This window comes from Antedon bifida, chromosome 8 (genome assembly GCF_963402885.1).
Source record: "Antedon bifida chromosome 8, ecAntBifi1.1, whole genome shotgun sequence".
NCBI classification, from domain to species: domain Eukaryota; kingdom Metazoa; phylum Echinodermata; class Crinoidea; order Comatulida; family Antedonidae; genus Antedon; species Antedon bifida.
This window is the reverse complement of record NC_136233.1, coordinates 18106538-18125711: the sequence shown is the minus strand read 5'-3', so window position 1 is coordinate 18125711 and position 19174 is coordinate 18106538. Positions and strand designations below refer to the sequence as shown.

At 33.3% G+C, this 19174-nt stretch overlaps 3 protein-coding genes and 1 long non-coding RNA gene across 4 annotated transcripts; all 4 read right to left on the bottom strand.

The window, feature by feature from the left end:
* Nucleotides 1-622: 622 nt before the first annotated feature.
* LOC144850312 (uncharacterized) lies at nucleotides 623-2721 on the bottom strand. The gene is made up of 3 exons (XR_013614068.1): nucleotides 2586-2721; nucleotides 2227-2256; nucleotides 623-1456 (listed from the first exon to the last, which is right to left on the bottom strand). It is a non-coding gene; the product is annotated as an uncharacterized LOC144850312 (long non-coding RNA).
* Nucleotides 2722-3856: 1135 nt separating this feature from the next.
* LOC144850594 (protein sax-3-like) lies at nucleotides 3857-5910 on the bottom strand. Its single transcript, XM_078707911.1, has 4 exons — nucleotides 5754-5910; nucleotides 4781-5065; nucleotides 4125-4418; nucleotides 3857-3999 (listed from the first exon to the last, which is right to left on the bottom strand). Exons 1-4 carry the CDS (start codon nucleotides 5800-5802, stop codon nucleotides 3893-3895), a joined length of 735 nt encoding a protein of 244 aa, XP_078564037.1. The 5' UTR covers nucleotides 5803-5910; the 3' UTR covers nucleotides 3857-3892.
* A 365-nt stretch (nucleotides 5911-6275) lies between these two features.
* LOC144849692 (platelet-activating factor acetylhydrolase-like) lies at nucleotides 6276-13267 on the bottom strand. Its single transcript, XM_078706700.1, has 9 exons — nucleotides 13104-13267; nucleotides 11475-11635; nucleotides 11072-11243; nucleotides 10530-10668; nucleotides 9919-10032; nucleotides 9240-9331; nucleotides 8548-8727; nucleotides 7872-8020; nucleotides 6276-7717 (listed from the first exon to the last, which is right to left on the bottom strand). The coding sequence occupies exons 1-9, from the start codon at nucleotides 13205-13207 to the stop codon at nucleotides 7602-7604; spliced, it is 1227 nt and encodes a 408-aa protein (XP_078562826.1). The 5' UTR covers nucleotides 13208-13267; the 3' UTR covers nucleotides 6276-7601.
* Nucleotides 13268-16449: 3182 nt separating this feature from the next.
* LOC144850520 (adenosine receptor A3-like) lies at nucleotides 16450-17640 on the bottom strand. The gene has a single exon (XM_078707806.1). It carries the CDS (start codon nucleotides 17629-17631, stop codon nucleotides 16588-16590), a length of 1044 nt encoding a protein of 347 aa, XP_078563932.1. The 5' UTR covers nucleotides 17632-17640; the 3' UTR covers nucleotides 16450-16587.
* Between the last annotated feature and the right edge of the window lie 1534 nt (nucleotides 17641-19174).

Here is a 19174-nt window from a genome sequence, read left to right as displayed (position 1 = left end):
TGAGAAACAATGCACTACCTAAGTAGACGGTCTTAGGCCTAGCCGCGCCTAGCTAGGCTTAGTTTTGTAGGCCTAGCTGGTAAACATCGGTAACGTACGAACATCGTACATTAGCTATATACCTAGCCTGACGTTGTATAGTTGCTGCATTAATTGTCTTTCTATTTTTGCCAGACTCCGTTGATACAAATTGGGGAAAACTCGGTCATTTTCGCTGAAAAGTTAGGAGTCTTCCATTTGTTTTGGCCTCACGATCGATCGAAAAGTGGGCGAATTACAGGTGAAAAACAAAAATATCAATCCGCGCGCAATGCAATTTTGGGATTCATAGCGGGCCGCTATAATTATTAGAATCGACTTATTTTTCACATTTTTAACCATTTAAAGACGAAAAAAGTTATCGCAATAGGACCATATAGTATTATTTTTACATTAAATATAGTTTGTGATCTTAAATTAGATCTAAAAAACGTAGGGAAGGGGGCTTTAAACCAGGGAGATGTAAAATAAATATTTTACATCTCCCTGCTTAAACTGCCTTATAATTACTGAATATTGAGGGCAAAATATTATCATATTTATGTATTTTTATTCAAATTCAAAATGTAATAGTCTTACCGCCTATACAATAAACATCTGAGTATATTTTTGGTCTACTGCCTTTGATCTACTACTCTGTTAGCAAACTTATTTATTTATTTATTTATTTTTATTACAGTTTTACTTGATTGTTGAATTAAAACCTAAACTAAAAACGAATGAATAATTATCGCAAAATCATTGAAAAGCTCGATTAACATTATACATCTAAAATTAAGAATACAAAAACAAATAACAACAATAGTAACATTGTGTTACTGGAGACCTAACCTTTTCCCTCCGTTTTATACGTGAACTTCGATCTGTCATTTCCTCCATCAGTTTCAACACATCCGGTTATTGCAGTATAATCAGTACACAATTAATGTAAACTCTTTCTGTTTATTGATTTTCCATTCATTTTCAGAATTATTATGGGTCCAAATGAATGTAAATTATGCGTTCAGGTTAAAAACCATGATACCTAAAACAGGGTCAACCAATCTTAGGTCTTGGGTCTTAGCTTTCGTGATATTAGGTTTCGTTACACCCATCTAAATACCGACCGAATTAACTAAACAAAACTTCACATAATTATCTTTACATAAATAGGCCTACAAAAGTTATGTATTATATATGGTTGTAAAAGTTTTTATTATGCGTACGATTATACAAGAGTTATTATCTACACATAACAAATACACTCACGCGCCGCGCTAATTGTGTTGTTGGGATCAATCCAAATTGATAATTGCTGCCGGCGAAATATCTTTTATTTTTTTCTTTTAACATTGACATATACGGGTGTATCATCCGTCTTCCTCTGTAGATCTTGGTAAAGGGTGCCTTTTTGTTCACCATTATAAACGGTGTAAGTCTAAAAATAGAAACAAAAATGTGGAAAGTACAAATGAAATATCTGTAGTGAGGAATGTCTTTCAGTAGTTCACAAGAAGACTTTTGAAGTCATCACTATCAGAGGTGTGTGAGAGTATTTTTTGTTTTGTTATTCTTTTAAAGCTCACACTGGACATAATTGTTCATGAACACACAGGGACGAGAACTGAGAGCTATGTTGCACTCATGTATTTGTTACTCAATAACATTTAGTTAGAGCCTTATACATGCAAGTGAAAAGCTGCAAAAAGTAACAAATGGTTGATTAAAATATTGATTATAATATCGAACAATTAGTATATCGCAATTCTTAAAATACCCAAAAATATACTCTACTGAACTTATAATAATTATAGCATGAAGGAAGTAAAACCAAGGAAATCTAACACCAGGATGCTGAGCTCCAGAAAGGGTTTATATTGCGGCTGCGACACGATTGGTATAGTACCACTTCCCTTGGCGCCTTAGCAGACACCGCGGACCACGCGGGGGAATTTATTTGTTTATACTGTTGGTATTTGTCGCAGGCAGACATAAGTTCAAAGAACTGTTACGAGTTCCTATTTTGGCAAGGCCAGCTCAGTGTCCTGTTGTTAGATTGCCCTGGTAAAACTTATGTCTTCATAATATGTATGCGGCAGGGCCTATTGGTATTGCTCTTCTCATGCGGCGTCTAGTTGTAAAATGATAATTATTTTACAACCCCCTAATTATTTACGCAACAACGTGTAAGACTGAACATTTACTTACTGCCTGTGTTTGGTTCGAAGCTTCTAGTCCCTATAAAAAGATAAGGAAGTAATTGTAAGTTAAAGTTCCTGAACTCATACACATCAGATACTGTCAGTGATGAGACATAAACCGTTGTGAAACAAACCTTTAAAAAATCCTCACAACAGTTAGATATTATTTAACTACTGGTAGACCCCACTTCCAGGTTGCGTACTGTTTCATCTTTCAACGGCTTGCAAGAGCACTATCCTTTTTTCGTTATTTTGAGCTGCTTTTACTGAGGATGCTTCCAATCAATACAGAATGTTTTGTCTTCCTGATAATGTAATCAGGTTTGATAGAGCGGCGTAGTAAAAGTACTATAAAAGTATACTAACCTGATTCTTTGATGATTTAATTTTGCCGACGATTAAGAATACCGAAGAAGTTAAAAGTATTCCAACCGAAAGTCCAGCAAATGCGATACCAACGATCAGCCCGCCTTTTTGATTTTCTGAAACTAAAGCAAAAGCATTGTGAATGGTTCTATTCGGAATTCGTAGGTTAAAAAAAATAATAACCTGATTCTTTGATGCTTTAATTTTGCCGACAATTAAGGCATATAGGAACATAACAAAACATTTAATAAAATCAGACTTTGAATAGATTATTTTGTCATTTTAATAAAGTTAATCACTTCCGTAGAAAAAAAAGCGAAAAATAAATTCAACTAAAAATCCATTGCATGGCAGCTAATTTGACTATGTTTTGCTTTAAATTACTGTTTTTTCAGGTAAATACATTTTTTCGATCTAATTTTTGGTCAAAGTGAATAACTATTATGTGACATTAAAATGGCATATTCAAGAGAAAATGTTTTAATATTTATTTTTTCAGGGGGACAATACATCTTTAAATCAAGAAAATTAATTTAAATCACGTTCGCTGTTGTTATATTAAATACCATTATTATAATAATTTACTTTCAATTTTCAATTTAAAATGGTCAGATGAATAAATGTAAGAAATTTAAGTTGACGTTCATAAAAATTATATTATAATTACCTTCAATAGGCCTACTGTCATTTGAATTCATGGTTGCTAAAATCACAAACAGACGATTATATTATGTTAATATGTTTTGTCCACAAAAACATGACAAATAAAATGAGATTAAACATGTTCATTTGGTTTTTAGTTTCTTTTTCTCGAAAAGAATTGTCACAATTTACTATGACAAAGATAAATAAAATCAAAGTTTCAATAGACAATTTTTTTTTCAATTCTAATATATATGCCACAAAATGAATAAAAAATAAACTGTAAAAATATAATGTAACCAGGAACCCTTCCAGACAATGTGCTTCTAAAGATTCCAGTTGACTATTTTTTTTTTTAGATTCAGGTTTTATCATCATTTTGTATTCGGTCAATGGAGAGAAGAGATCTCTAGAAACTATTTCCAATTGTAAATCAAAATTCAAAATCAAAAATCTTACAAAGCAACGAAAGTGTTCCTATGTTACTCAACTTTCCTTCATTTCCGATGTAAGCGGCATTTTCCGCTCGACACTGATAAGCGCCCTCATCCATTTCATTTACTTTGTTAATCTCCAAAAACAAATAACTCCAATAACTCTGAATAAATGACATCATGTACTTCTCTTTATTTGAGACATTCAGCAACTTGCCGTCTTTGAGCCACTCAGTGGTGATATGGGGGTATCCATTTGCAACAGAACAAAAAAAAACCACCAGTTGTATTTTGTCTTAAATGTATTTCAGGTGATTTGAGAGTAATCTCTCCAAGATCTGTAATGATATTGTTTCTTATTATTAAAAAAAATCAACCTTAGCGTTAATTAACCATTTGTTTATTATAGCATAGGCCTACTCGTTGTTTCAAAATGTTGCGGTAAATGGTTCAGTATACTTACAACTTACTGCAAAGTATTTTGGTCTATTTGACTTCCCTTCTGTATCTTTAAACGCATCGTTCTCTACTTTACAGTGGTACCGTCCTATGTCCTCCTTTTCTAATCTAATGATCTCTAACGACGTTGTATTAGTCTGCGAATACTTCATTGTGTCATTCACATTAAGAACGTTCCGATCTTTGAACCATGTGGCATTGTACAAATTCGGAACGCCTTTAGATGAGCATATAAATGTTGCATTTTCGCCTATCTTGCTGTACGTTACGGGTAGCTTTAGTACAGGTACTTCTAGATCTGTGTTTACAATCCACCAATTCATTAAATAAATTAGTAGAAATACCTTTTTTCATCCATGCAACAACAATTAAATTCACTTGCAAATGTGGATAATCTATGCCTATGGCAATAAACCAATTACCATTTGACAGTCATGATTACAATCATATCACTGTGACTAGGTAGGTCAGGACTAACCATTGAAATAATTGAGAGAAAATCACGTTAACACCACCAAGCTACAAACTCCATTAAAAATACAATTGAATAAACATTATGTCAATCCAATGCCTCTTTATAGTATCTACATGACAACGTATCTCATTCGAACCTACAGTATCTATAATAGTAGAAAAAATGGGATGTGTTTTTTTACTTACAATTGACAACCAGCTGGTGTGTTACAGTTCTCCCTATTAAATCCTCTCTGCAAAAGTAGGAATCCGCATCACTAATATCAATTTTTCTAATAGAAAGAGCACCATCTTTTTGTAAAATGTATCTGCCATTAGTAGAAATTCTTTTTTCAATAGAAACAATAGGATCTTTATCTGACGTTGATGATCTGTACCAACGGGTATCGAACCTTGCTGTTGTTGAACACGGCAGTTCTCTTGATTCACCAGCTTTAACTTCAATAATAGAACATTTTGTTGTTCGAATACCTACAAAGATAGTTACATTTGAGTTCTATTGTGCACAAACAATCGTTAATAGCAGAGCAGATACAAAGTGAATTCATCTGCAATGATGGTTACATAATAAATATATAACATATTATATGATATAAATGCTTGCGTGTACCATGTGAATTGAAAGTCGTACTTGGTAATGAAGTTACTACCATCCGTTGTTCGTGATTAATGAATTATGTAACGGGCGGAAATATTGATAAATATTTGTACTCGGGGTTCATTGTGAGTACGGGAGTTCGGTATGCTTGATGCTATTGTAACAATTAGCCAGATATGTGTAAAGGCGAATAAATTTATCTGATTGTGTCGGCCGGACAAATATCTACCGACATCGTAATAATCACGGGTGTTTAGTTTTTAAAGTTTAGAGAGAAATACAGCTGCCTCGACATTTTCAAATTTGTGTATTCGGGAAATTCTAGGCTTACGTGTTTTTTAGGGAGGAGGATTCATAAAACAATGAAATAATAAAAGATCGGCAAAGTAACCCTAACTCTTAAACGTATCTATATTGTATCAACATAAAGTTAGCTTTGTAGGCCTACACATCGTCTAGGCTAGGATGTTTACCTTCTCTTGAATTATTAAAGTATAACGAATACTGACATCAGTGGGCACAAAATAAACGTTAAGCAGCCAAAAAATAAACTATACTTACTGAAACATAAAACAATTATTATTGACACGTAGTGGTAATGAATGTGCATGTTTACAATGGTGTCTAAGTACAGACTGAAGAAACAACTGCAATACTAAATACGGGATTTTCCATTTACTACAAGTATAGGCCTACACCGATACCGGACACATTTCCGCTTTTACAAGTATTGTTTGTAATCAAGGCCAATTAACTTTCTTTTTACAAACTCTAAAGTTATGTTAATGTTACTACCAATGTTTCCTGCTCAAAATTAAAATGTATATATTGTAACTGGTTATTAGTTTTGATCATATTCATGATCTTAATTTTGTTTTTTTTTCATATTTAAAACGACATTATACAGAATCGGGATTTTTTGTAACTTGGTGTTGATTTGTACATTTAATCAACTCGACTTTTTTGGAAAACCGAAGGTCCATGTACGTGTTAGATTAAAGCGTTCTAGAGAACATTCTTGAAATTTTTAGGGAATTTCTGAGATCCGCTCTGGTAAAAACAAGGAAACCGATTAACTGTATACATTTAATTAGAATTAGTCTACATCCCATACAATACAATATACAGTAATATATAATGTCATTATCATATCAATAATATAAAAATATTAGCATATTATCTGTAATAGTATAATAATATAGTTTGTAAAAAACATTTCCACAATATAAATGATTAAAAAAGGTATAAAATTTAAAAAAAAAAATACTGTTATTTCTGTTTACAAAAACCTTATTCCATGGGATTGTATTTCACGAATATGAGGGTATAATGTTGGTAACTTTTTAATTTTAAGGATAAACATTAATGTCACTGTACTGTCAACGAAGCTTGCGGTTATTACCACATCTGCTTGGTAGCGAGATTCGATTCGGCCAAGGAAGGATTCGGCCCAAAAATGTATTTTCATGACCATCACCCTGTTCTATCAAAGCCTATATGCAAGGCTGACATTGTTGAACAATGTGCTTGTTGTTGGTTATGTGTTTTTAAAAATCGATTACTTAATTGGTTATTGATAATTTTCACATATATTATATTACTGTTGACGAAGAGGCATTAGCATACCACAGAACCTCTTACAACAATTATAATTCCACCTTCCCTTATATTGCAACAAAATACAGGAGTCATATATTCGTTATAATTTGTTCCTTATCACAAGGACGTACGCGCAACGCAAGTAATTTGACCAATCACAACACAACGGATTGTTCAAACTTTCGCTTGTCATTTGTACGTTCACCATCCTTTATATTGCAACAAAATAGGCCTACAGGTATCAAATTAAAGACTACTTAGTTAAATCCAATTCGAGAATACTGTCCGGTAACATTCATTTCATTCATTCTGTTCATTTCGGAAACTTTGAAACTACAGTCCACACTTGAAGCTCGGGGAAGAGTTTTCACTCTTTTTCGAAAATTATAACAAAGAACATGAACCGAGTAGTTTGCATCAATACAAAACAACGGAATTTCTTATATTATGATTAACAACAATTCTTAATAACCTTATTATTATAACCAGCGGAAGCAGAACATTCGCCGTCAAATAAGCATTGTTAATTGGGTAACTATTTGTCACAGTATTTTCCTATGAAAGATTGATTGAAAGTCAATTTGTTTATACCAATTGAAAGTAAGGTAATATACTTGAAAATGTTAAATTTTAAAACATTAGGCCTAGAGTTGTTAATATAAAGTTTCCGGCACACCACATATATATAGTTCTGAAAAGACCTGTTTGAGTTGAGTGTAGAATTGTTATTATACATGTTAAGCTAAAAATATATTGGTTTTTTTCTAGAGCAAACATTTTGTTTGCTTTATTGGTCAGCTTGACTGTTGTCTAAAGAGAAGCTTTTGGCAGTCTTTCAGGATCAAGTTGTATATTAGTGCCATGTATGACGTCATCGACTGCATCATCAGTAAACACTTTGTCTAGGTCCGAATCATAGTCTATACCTAAAACAAAAGAAGATATTTTTTAATACATTTCTCCTTAATATGGTATTATTATATTACCATTCCTTCCTTATATGGTACAAATATTAATATTATATCAAACAGATTTGAAATACACACAATACAATAACAAAAATAAAAAGATCATGCCTACCTAAGTGTTTTGAAATAAACGCGATAAGCGCGTCGTTGTTGTTATCCATAGCAACGTACGGATCAGCGTCACCTTGTAGTCCGGCCACTTTACCGATAAATTTGTTTGTTAGAAATGTGAAGTCACTCTGGCTCTGATGAACTGTTCCGCTAAAAAATAAAGTGTCATGTAGTCGTTATAATGTGTTCCTTATCACAAGGACGTACTAAGCGCAACGCAAGTAATTTGACCAATCACAACACGATGGATTATTCAAACTTTCGCTTGTCATTTGTACGTCAACTCACTTACATGCTTTGCGCTTAATTCCTAGCGTTTCGTCCTAGTGGACTAAGCTTAAAGTCTAGTCTAACAAACTTGTTTTGCCACTGTTTGGAGAAGGTTGTGTTATTGAAGGATTCTATATAATTAAAGGCCAATTTACACAGACGAGCGGTAACTGTAAGCGGAAAACAAAAATGTAGAATCTATGTTATTCCGTATGACAACGTACCACAACGTGGAGCTGACGGGCGGTTTCCGCTCAGGAAAGGTAAAGATTCTACGTGGGACAAGCTACGCGGTTCTCCGCTTACCGATCGTCTGTGTAAATTATACTTAACATGACTACTTGCTGTTAGATGTGAATACAATCTTTACAAAAATATAATAAGTAAAATGATTTTCAAGATCATACCGAAGTGTCAACATCTTCCTGTCTTCAGTCTGATTGGTGGGATTGACGAGGTATGTCATCGCTGCTACGTTTGCTGCCCATTGAAAATTCTCTGAGTTGATGATGAGGAGAGGTTGCGTTATTGTACTGAGCATCGGTTTCTCTAGTGGATACATCCAGGGATCAAACGCTACACCAACTCTGATAATAACAAATCTTGCACTTAGTGGGGCAGGGAATATTTGTTATAAATTATATTTTTATTAAGACGTTCCCAGTTATGTCTTGAGCCTTTGAGATATGATGGTTCTCCCTCTTATGGTTCTGAATAACTGGTCTTGGTAAGCAATGTAAATGTTGTGAATGCTAGAATGAACATTATACTAAAAGCAATTACGCGCGTGGAAATAGATGTGGGTCGGTCTTCGTTTTGTTCGAGTTGCCAATTTTAAGAAAATCAAAATAGGTGAAACCATTGCTCAAAGTGAAGTAATATGAGAGTCGCAACTTATGTGGTAAATGACACCAGAATACATACAGCATAAAGGAACATCACTAATCTTATGTAGGAGTATGGTAGAAGGAAGTGTGCAATGATTGAGTTAAATAACAATGTATATATCAACATATACACCCACACATTGAAATACAATTTATTCATCTCCTTTGTGAACTAGCAATAAGAAACTGACTATTTTATACAAAGAACTCACTTAAAACGTTGCTCTTTCTTTAGTGTTTGTATTGCTGTTCCTCCTCCGAAGGAGTGACCAATCATTGATAGTTTATCAAAATCAAGTAAACCCTACAACAATCAATAAAAACAAACAAATAATATATGAAATTAAATGTTTACAGAGTGACTCAATACATCAATATAAGCTAATGATTTTTTATCTGTACTATAGTGTCAAAGTCAAGTGTTCATTCAAGGTCAAATATTAGATAAATCCTTGTGATTATTAGAAATCATGAGGACTATCAATGCCACTTACCATTAATCTTACTCTGGCTCATATATTAGATGAATATGATAATGATGATTTATAGCACCAATTCGCGATGGACTTCCAACAACATTCTTCTCTCCTTAGAGAGGCACCATTACGTTTTTCCACGAAAGTTGCTGTGTGAGCTAGTACAACAGGGTTTCGAAACATGTACTAGGTTCTTTAAAGTGTACACAAGCATTATTGTTTACACTGGACATACGGTCAATAGTTCTTATCCGAAAAGATTCCTTCTATCAGCAGAACCATGGAGCAATTGCAATAAGGCCGTTAGATTACGGTTCAACTGTCTTACACGATCGGCCACTCACTCACTGAAGAAGATTACTTAAGTGTGACCATATGAGTACAAAAAAATGTTTAAAAGAGCAGAATACTGTACCTTAAATTGTGACAAATCAAATTTACTTCCAAGATAATTTCTAACTTCTGACCCATTATTAATTTTTTCCAGTAAATTCAATCCTCTAATACACTCATCAGCTCTCTGGTTGACCTTCAAAGAACAATCGAGAAAATAATTTTACGTTCAGCAACAAAGTGTCCGCTTAATATGGGGTGTCCCCTGAATACAGGTTGGCCATTAGTGGTATACAGTACGTCTACATTTCCCATCTCATGGGAAAGTGTTCCTTAAAGGGTCTTTCACATCTTCTCCGGGTTGGGCAAATAAAATCGCACCTCACCTCGCGCATATCGATCATTGGCGCATAGCCGCATGAAAACGGAACATTGAGGTTCGATTTTATTTGCCGGAGTCGAACCCAGAATTGGATTGGACAAGGTGTGAAAGACCCTAAACATAGGTTTCCTTAATAGAGGTTCTAATGTAAATATAAATTGTAGTGGTCGTTATACGCCTGTATGATTTCTGCAATCTTTTATTAGTTAAAATAAAATAGTTTTAAATAATATGTTTTCATTTAAATTGCAGAAATAAACTGTTTTAAAATAATAAATATTTTACTTCCATTACATTATTATTAGACCTACCTGTCCATTTCTTATTTTAAAATCTTCGTCGGTTTTGTCTTTTACTCTGATGAATTTAACATATTCCTCCTTATACTCAGACTCTGAATCTGCTGAATCACCATCTTTTAAGTAATATGTAGCGCATGCCGATTTGTCCCTTTAAATCATGAGTGAAACACATTTTTTTTTAATAGTTTACATACAATATTCATACAAGATGCATATAGGCTTATTCATATATGAGATGCATATTCAAATAAGATGCATATATTCAAATGAGATGCTTCAAATGAGACGGATGCGTATCAATTTTATTCAAAAGGGCTAATAAAAAAGAAGGCAGAACAAAAATGCGATTATTGTCATGACAAACTATACAAGTAGCAAGGGTACTGGTAAATATGGAATATCACAACTGAAGATAACATATATCTGAATTACCTTTTTTTATCTCTCTTTTGTGGAAAACAAACGCAAACAACACTTTTATTCACATTCATATTATCTCATGTCATTACATAAAATCATATTATTTAACACATTTTTGTTATCTAAATTACCTATGCTCAACTGCTGCAACGAAAAATCCTTGTGATGCTAGCTCCAGACAAATTGTTGTGTACGTTGTTCTCATCGCACCCAATCCATGTGAAAAGACAACGACTGGCAGCGTCTGATTCTCCGCTAGTTTACGAACATTTGCATATTGTATTGCAGGTACACGATAACTACCTTAAATCATGAACAAAAAACAATGGAAATTAAATAAATACAAATTTGTATTACAATTTATATTATAATTTGCAGAAAATAAAGTACTGAATAATCTACCCAGGTGGCACTAATGAATAATAATATCTAATGATAAATTTTGATTAAACTTTACATAATAATTTGTAGAAAAAAATGTATGGAATAATCCACCACCAAGGTGGCAATAATGAATAATTAATGAATAATTACCGAACATCAAATGAAATAACCACTTTGAAAATTTGCTAGTGAAGGAAGTGAATTCACTATAGCTATCCGAGTAGGCACGGTTTGGTATCCACAATGGCTGCTTCGTTTGTTTTAAATCATCGGCTGTTAGGTCTGTCGGGTAATACAATCTAGTGAATGTGCTAAAATACGGGAAAGAATTTGTTGATAGGAATGTGCAAAAGGTAAACAATCTCGGTATAGATTGAGTTTTCGAGGACATATACAGTAATATTCAAGTACAAGTACCATTTCTAAGGTTTGCATAGGGAAATGATTATACTGCAGTAACTTTATTTTTTAATGTCCTAACATACAATTTAAAATGTAGCCTACTATTGAGGTTTTATGAGGTAGTCAAGTCTGCAATAAACAATGATGATTTTCCTAAAAAAGCTTGCTTAATTTACCTGTTTAGTTACTAAAACCAAGGAAGGGTGAAATTATTTCTTCCCTGCTAAAACAAACAAAAACCAAAACCATAAATGTAGTTTCTTTTCTGCAGTAGATTATATACTTAATACTATTTAGTATTATTGTTATTGATAAGAACCTACTGTAATTCATGTTCACATCTAAAATTATGAATAATCAATGTTCAAGCATAGAAAACAATGATCCCAGCAGCTGACCTTGTTTTTAAGGGGTGTACTTATGTACAGTATTGAATCACCTGATAAAAGAGATAGCATAGTACAGTCAATATAATAGTAATACTTAGTGCAGAATCTCAATAAGGTGTGAATGAGTGACTACGCCTCTTCACAAGAAACCCCCATACATTCTAAAGAGGAAGATGTAGCATCAATGCTTCAGACAGATTTTTTTGTTTAAATCAAAATAAATTTTCCACCCTATGCACCAAAACTAAACCTGGTGCTAACTGGCAACTACATACAAATCTATTATTTTTACTTTTACAAATTCCTTACAATTGAATAAACTGTTTCTACACAGAATGTTTGAGGTATGGAATGGATTATAGAGAAATTATAGGCCTAGACATAAAGTATTTCTTGTCAAATCCACACAAAAACTGTAATTGCTTATATGGAGACAACTATCAATATAAGAACTTGTCGTTAAAACGAACACCCACGGTTCAATGCCTACATTAAAATCATTGTATTGAATTGAATAGTTGTATACACAGTAGCTCAAGGAATGCAAGTCAGTGTATCACCACACAGGAAGTCCTTGCTTATTCTTTTAGAATTGGGAGTGTTTTACAACTTACTTACATTACAATCAATGGATTTAGCACTAAAATAATAATTCTATACTAATAATAATAGCAGAGCAGAGAGAACAAAGAAACGCCACGCATAAAAAAATATATATAATATGACGGTAGGCTACTACTACAGCTACTACTAAGCTATACCGTCTTTTCTGCTTTGCTGAAATTTCTAAATATTTGATTACACTCAAAATCAATCGTAAAAACTGGTCCCGATCGTCTTCGGACTGACCGTCTGCGGTTCCGATTGCCTGTTTTCCTGATGGTGAGTTACTGTTAGGCCTCCTATAAAAGTAGGCACTGGCTAGGCCTAGCTCCGCACACATATAATTATTCAACTAAGGTTCACCAGTCACCGGCGAGGCACTTACCCATTTATAGAATTGTCCGACATAACATCTGCAAGTCCGACAACAAATGGCCCTCGTCCTGGAGGAATTCCATGACATTTATTTCTGGGGACTGCCGGCTTCATTGCGAGAACTGGTAGTTGTACAAAACAAAAACACAGAAGGACAAACTCATACTTGTGAATTAAACGCCATCTATCGGGGACGCTACTCCGGGAACTTGAGCAATGTGATTGTTGAAACTTCATTGTGCTAAATGACGATATCTTTATTCAAAGTGTTCTTAATAGGCATTGCATTATCTACGAAAAAAATCTAATCAATATGTAGGCCTAGACGGAAAGGGTCCGGAAAAAACAATGACTTGTAAAACTAAAATTAGATTTAAACATTCTTCTACTTCTCAGCAACAGAAGTGCAAACAAGTTATTGCAAAATTCAACAAACAATTGTAAAAGTGAGATAATCATTTATTGTAAAACTGATGTTTGTTAAAGCTTGTAAAGTAAAAGAGTATGGAACGAATGCTATGCGGCGCAGTTTCCATTTTTACCGGAGGGTTTAAGTTTCAATCATTGACTGACAAGCAGAACACTATAGGCCCTACATGTACCGCGGAGAAGCGCAACAAAAAACTTAAATTAATAGAATTCATGATTCAACATTCATCCATGTCTGACGTGGCACTTATGAAGAAATTACACTTGCCAGATAACAATTACATTGTATCGATTGATCTGGACCAGGGAAGAGTTAATTTCCCTGATCTGGACATTGTACTTTTCTTCCAGACAGGGCCACACGTTATCATGAAATAGCGACAAAATGACTCCAAAATATCGCAGACTACGGGTCAAAGTTCAATTACAGTAGGCTATTCAGATGTAAAATGTAGTTAGACAGCACTTTGATCTTTTTTTGGAAAAGCGCTTTATAAATCTGTATAGTATAGTATTTAATAGGCATGCTCTGACTTCAAGCAATAAATTAATAAAATGGTCAATAAATTAGATCAGTTTGACCTACTCTTGGATTCATTATCTGTTGGTATATTATTGCTTGAACAAAGTTTACAAGCAATCAGCGACAAAATCAATGTTTTCCGTCCAAAGTTCGTCTTGTCAGAGGAGACATTATTATTAAGCATATTAAAAGTAAAAATTACATTAGAGATCTATCTATAAGCCTGAATGTATATAAAAGCGGTTATTTCTTAGTTGTGTTTTGTTATATTTTGCTCTTTTTTTTAAATTATTTACCTCCTTTTGTTTTATTCTGTTTACACCACAAGTGGCAGTGAATGTGTCACCAATAAAAAAAAAGGTCATAACAATACTTAATACAGTACTATAAATTGATTTAAAAACTAGAAGTGAGCCACCTTTGTTTCAACAAGCAACTTAATAATAAGGTAGGCCTAATGTGGCAACGAACTGAGTGACAACCACACGTTGTTCTGTCCAAAGTGTTACTATGTATATAAATATCGTCTTTTTATGTATATTGACTGTTTATCTGATGATAGAGGTCAACATAGGTCAAAGTATAAAAGAGATTAATACCGGTATACAATACAATACTGTAAAAAGTTACCACACGCAGGTATTAATTATTACCAAAACTCCGTTTCTTTTAAAATGTTCTCGATATAATATAATACAGATATATTGCCTGCTTAGAGGTGGAAATATAAGAGTTGACATCCCCTAGAATATTCGTTCTTATATAGCGCTTATTGTACAATGTTTCTATTCGTTTCAAACTATTAGGCCTACGGCCTTTTTTTTTTATCAAACACGTATGGAAACATACTCTCATAATTAATCAAGCTGAAGCTATAGTAATCAGCCAAAAATTGTGCCTTGACCTTACTAGGTACTCATTTATACCTGGATGGATAGAGTCAAACATAAGTAAAGCGTCTTGCCTAATGAGCAATAATTCGGCGAGCGTTTGATTGGAACTCAACAACAATCCAACAAGTAAGCCACGCGGACACCACCCTCACATACAAGTACCAAACAATGTTGTTACGGTCAAGGAAAAACGCCAAATAATAAAGAAAACAAAATAATACAAATAAACAAACTGGGATACAATTTATAAATAAATATAATTTATTCTTATTTACACAAAATGTATCTTACCAGCCATCGAAGTTCGTTTTTAGCATTTTGTTATTGTTAGCGCAGGCCTAGACCGGTTAGACCTTCGTTCAGTTAAAACATTCTATTCAAATATATATAAATATCTATAAAATATATCATTGTAAAAGATTTTCAAATTAATATCATGAATGAGTTAATGAAAGCAGGGAAGAGTGATATTATTACAATTCTCTTCACTGATGACAGAGACTAATTCCATAATTACAAGAATTTATTTGGCGTCTGTTTAATTTCTGTTTACGTACGTACGCGTCGTGACGTTTGCTACAAAACCCTTCCCATCATGCCTCCCGAAATCAGGCTAATTTAGTCTCGAGCCAACTATAAATTATAGCAATATTGTGAAAAAGGGGTTTATACGGCAAACAAAAAAATCAATCTATTTGTGTTCAGTATTTTTTTCAATAACTATAAAACTACAAAATTGCCTATTCGAATTTTTATTCTATTTCATTTTAATAATAATAATGTTTTGCATTAAAAAGACCATTAAGGAATAATTAAGGCTGATGTATCATGCATTGTTCAGGTGTACAGATACGTATATCCTTGCTTCCGTTGTTAACATAATCCACGGTAATTGTCGTATAATATAAACATTTTAAAACAAAATTGTCAATACGTGATTAAATGATACATAAGGCTAATTAATATTGCAAAACAATTCATGAAAGTACGTATTCATTACTTTGATGGCACATAATTATGTTATTTTTGATTATGAGGTAGATGAATGATGACGTAATTGGCCAAGGGCATCCTTCACCCAGTTCCGCTATACGATCCAAGACCTTCGACTTAATTGTCACACAAGTTCCAACTAAAAGCTTATGAATAATATGTATATACTATAAGCCGATTCTCAGTTCCTTTGTTTTAAGTCGTCAAACACTTTCAGTTCTTCTAAACACATTATTCGATAACAAAACAACTGTAATATTAATAATTAAATAATTTAGTTTTTATTAACAATAATATTATTTGGACTATTGTAGAAAGGAATAGTTAAAATAAAAGAAAATAATGAAAAAAGTGGATAATACATATAAAAGTATAAAGTATATATATATTTGACCGAGTTGTTTCGATCAAATCGTACTAAAGATAAAAGAAAGTACAAGAAAATAACAGAACAGAATAACAAGGGAATATATATTATATGAATAAAATAGTGGTTAACGCCACAAAAGAGAAAAAAAAAAATTATTTGGACTGGCGTCATACAGATGGGAATTCAAGGTCAACATCTTTTCCTTTGTTTGGAAGATTACAAAAGAATAATACTGCATACGTAGACCATGGAAGTGTACAATTAAGTTTATACATCTATGAATAGACTACGATTTTACTATCTGGAAATCGTCAGAATTTGAAATGTTTGATTTTGCTTCCTTGCATTTAAAAGTTCTTCTAAAAGCAATTCTAAAGTCTCGTCTTCTACAGGCGTAAATAAACGGGTTCACCATAGAGCTAGCAAACACAATTGCTTCAAAAAACCACACCAGCACCGGTATATTGATATCCCAAATGTATTCGACGTATGTGAGGATAGTTAACGGAGTCATAGACATTATAAAAACCACCAAAACAAGAGTAATCGTTATAAAGGATTTCAGTTGAAGTTCGACAGATATGAGTTCTGACGTCCCTTTCCTCGGCCTGTTCTGTCTCGTTAACATCATCGTACCGGGTATTTCTTTCTCTTTTTTTCTGGCAATTACGTACGAACTCATATGTAATTTAACCATAATTGTAAGAATAATCAAAAAATAAAAACTGCATATATAATTTCTGATCCTGTTTGCTTGTTCTTTGATTGTGATTATTCCTGAGGTCAAGTTTCTCTCGACTCCCCAGAAGAAAGGTATTAAAATCGGTATAAAACTAACAATCCAGGCTACAGCAATGTACTTAAATGCTCGACCTTTTGTCGACTTTCCAATATAACTAAGTGGCTGAGTCAATGCACAGTAACGGTCCCACGTAATCAATAGCAGGTTGTGAATAGAGGCCCATGAAAACAAGAACAATGGCATTACGTACATAGTCACTCCATCGCTTAAATTCGCATTAGAAAATTGTCTACGAACAAATACGTAATGCATAATAACTCCTGGTACGGCAATGGCACCCGTAAGGAAGTCTGCGACAGCCAGACTCCCCAGATAATAATTCCTAACAACTTGCAGTGTTGGGTAACGGTAAATAGTAAACACAACTATAGCATTGCCAACGATGCTAACTACTCCAATCGGTACAAATACCACAATAATATATATAATCACATATATACTTAATTCAGAGCTGGACGGTACTAATATCTCTGTTGTACTATTCACAGTAAAATATAATTCCGTTTGGTTTTCAATTGTATATTCCATTACAGTAGGCCTATATTCCATGTTTTTCTTCATTCACACCAAACTGCCCATTGTTCCCAACTCAACTGGCCGCTTGAGCCTGTTTGATCGTTTTCGCACGAGCAGCAGCAGTACAGTTATGAGACAATAATAAGTATTTGTGATCGTTCAAGCGTGAAGTTCAATTTGCGGTCTATAGGTCGAAAATCATTTTAGTGTTTAATTGAGTTTCACTTAAATGTGCATCCTTTTTTCTGATTTTATGGTTCATAGTTATACTTATCACCAACCACTGATTTATAATATGGTATTAGTCAGAAGAATCTTGTTGAGTTAGTGTCGTTTAGTCATTATTGTTTACAACAAACTATGTGGTGCTTAAATAAAAACAGGAAAAAGATTAAGAATTTCATAAATATGATTATTAAGAAATTAGTGAGTTCACTTTGATGCTGTATTAAGAACTGATGTATATACTCATTGTAGTTAAATTGTTGAAAATGAAGAACCTTTACAATGAAAAAGCAATCATATGTGTTGTAAATTAGTCATAAACCATAACCTTATCCCACCACCAGGCCATTATGATATTTATGAAATGTTTATATACGATATTAATTAACAATGATTGTTCACAATTGTGATTGGAAATAATCAAAAGTATTGATCATTATCGTTCAAAACCGCACGTTTGGCAATTAACATTGATTTCAAGATTACCATAACACAATTGAAATTAATTCTGAATAATTATTATAATCTGGCATTGAATCAATCATGGTTGCTTATTGGATATCTCAGCTGCAGATGGGGCCCTTTGCGAAAGACAGAGGTCATGAGGTACGTGTTTAAATACAATGTGCAGTCCAGACAACTATAGAATAAGCCTATACTTAGAAGTTGTCCTTAGCATTGACAAATATTAAGGAAGACTTCTAAAGCTTTTATTTGTTATTAGTTATATTATCGTATGTAGGCGTAAATATCATCCCTCGGAAACAAAATGTAATTTCTCCGAGGATGTTAAATGCCATGACAACTAATTGACCAGGCCATTACCCCCTGACTGAAAACTGTAACATAGGATTTCACCAGTTCTAAGTGACTTATATGATCGCTTTCTTTATTTATCACCCATGAAATCATGATGATGACGTATAACCGTTAATGTTGACTTTTGTGTTTGTGTTTACGATACTATTTACTCCAATTAAATGACGTAGCGGTGTTAATGATAAGTTGAAGGTCGTCCATAAACAAACGAATGCAAACTATAAACTTCTAGGCTACTATTGATCTTGACTAAATATTAGATGACTTACTTATTTTATTTGTCAAAATGTATTATGTGTTGAATGAACAATTCTGTACTCTTATATTATCCCGAAGTGGTAGGCTCTGTGTCCCTAAGACAAGAAGAAACCGATCCCGTTACACCTATAGCCAACGTCATACATTTGGTAAACTCACGGCAAAAAAGATAGGAAACTGTAGTGTTAACGTATCATTGTGCAATTCTTCCTTTATAATATTGTATTTTTAATAGTTTTAATAATGTTATGAT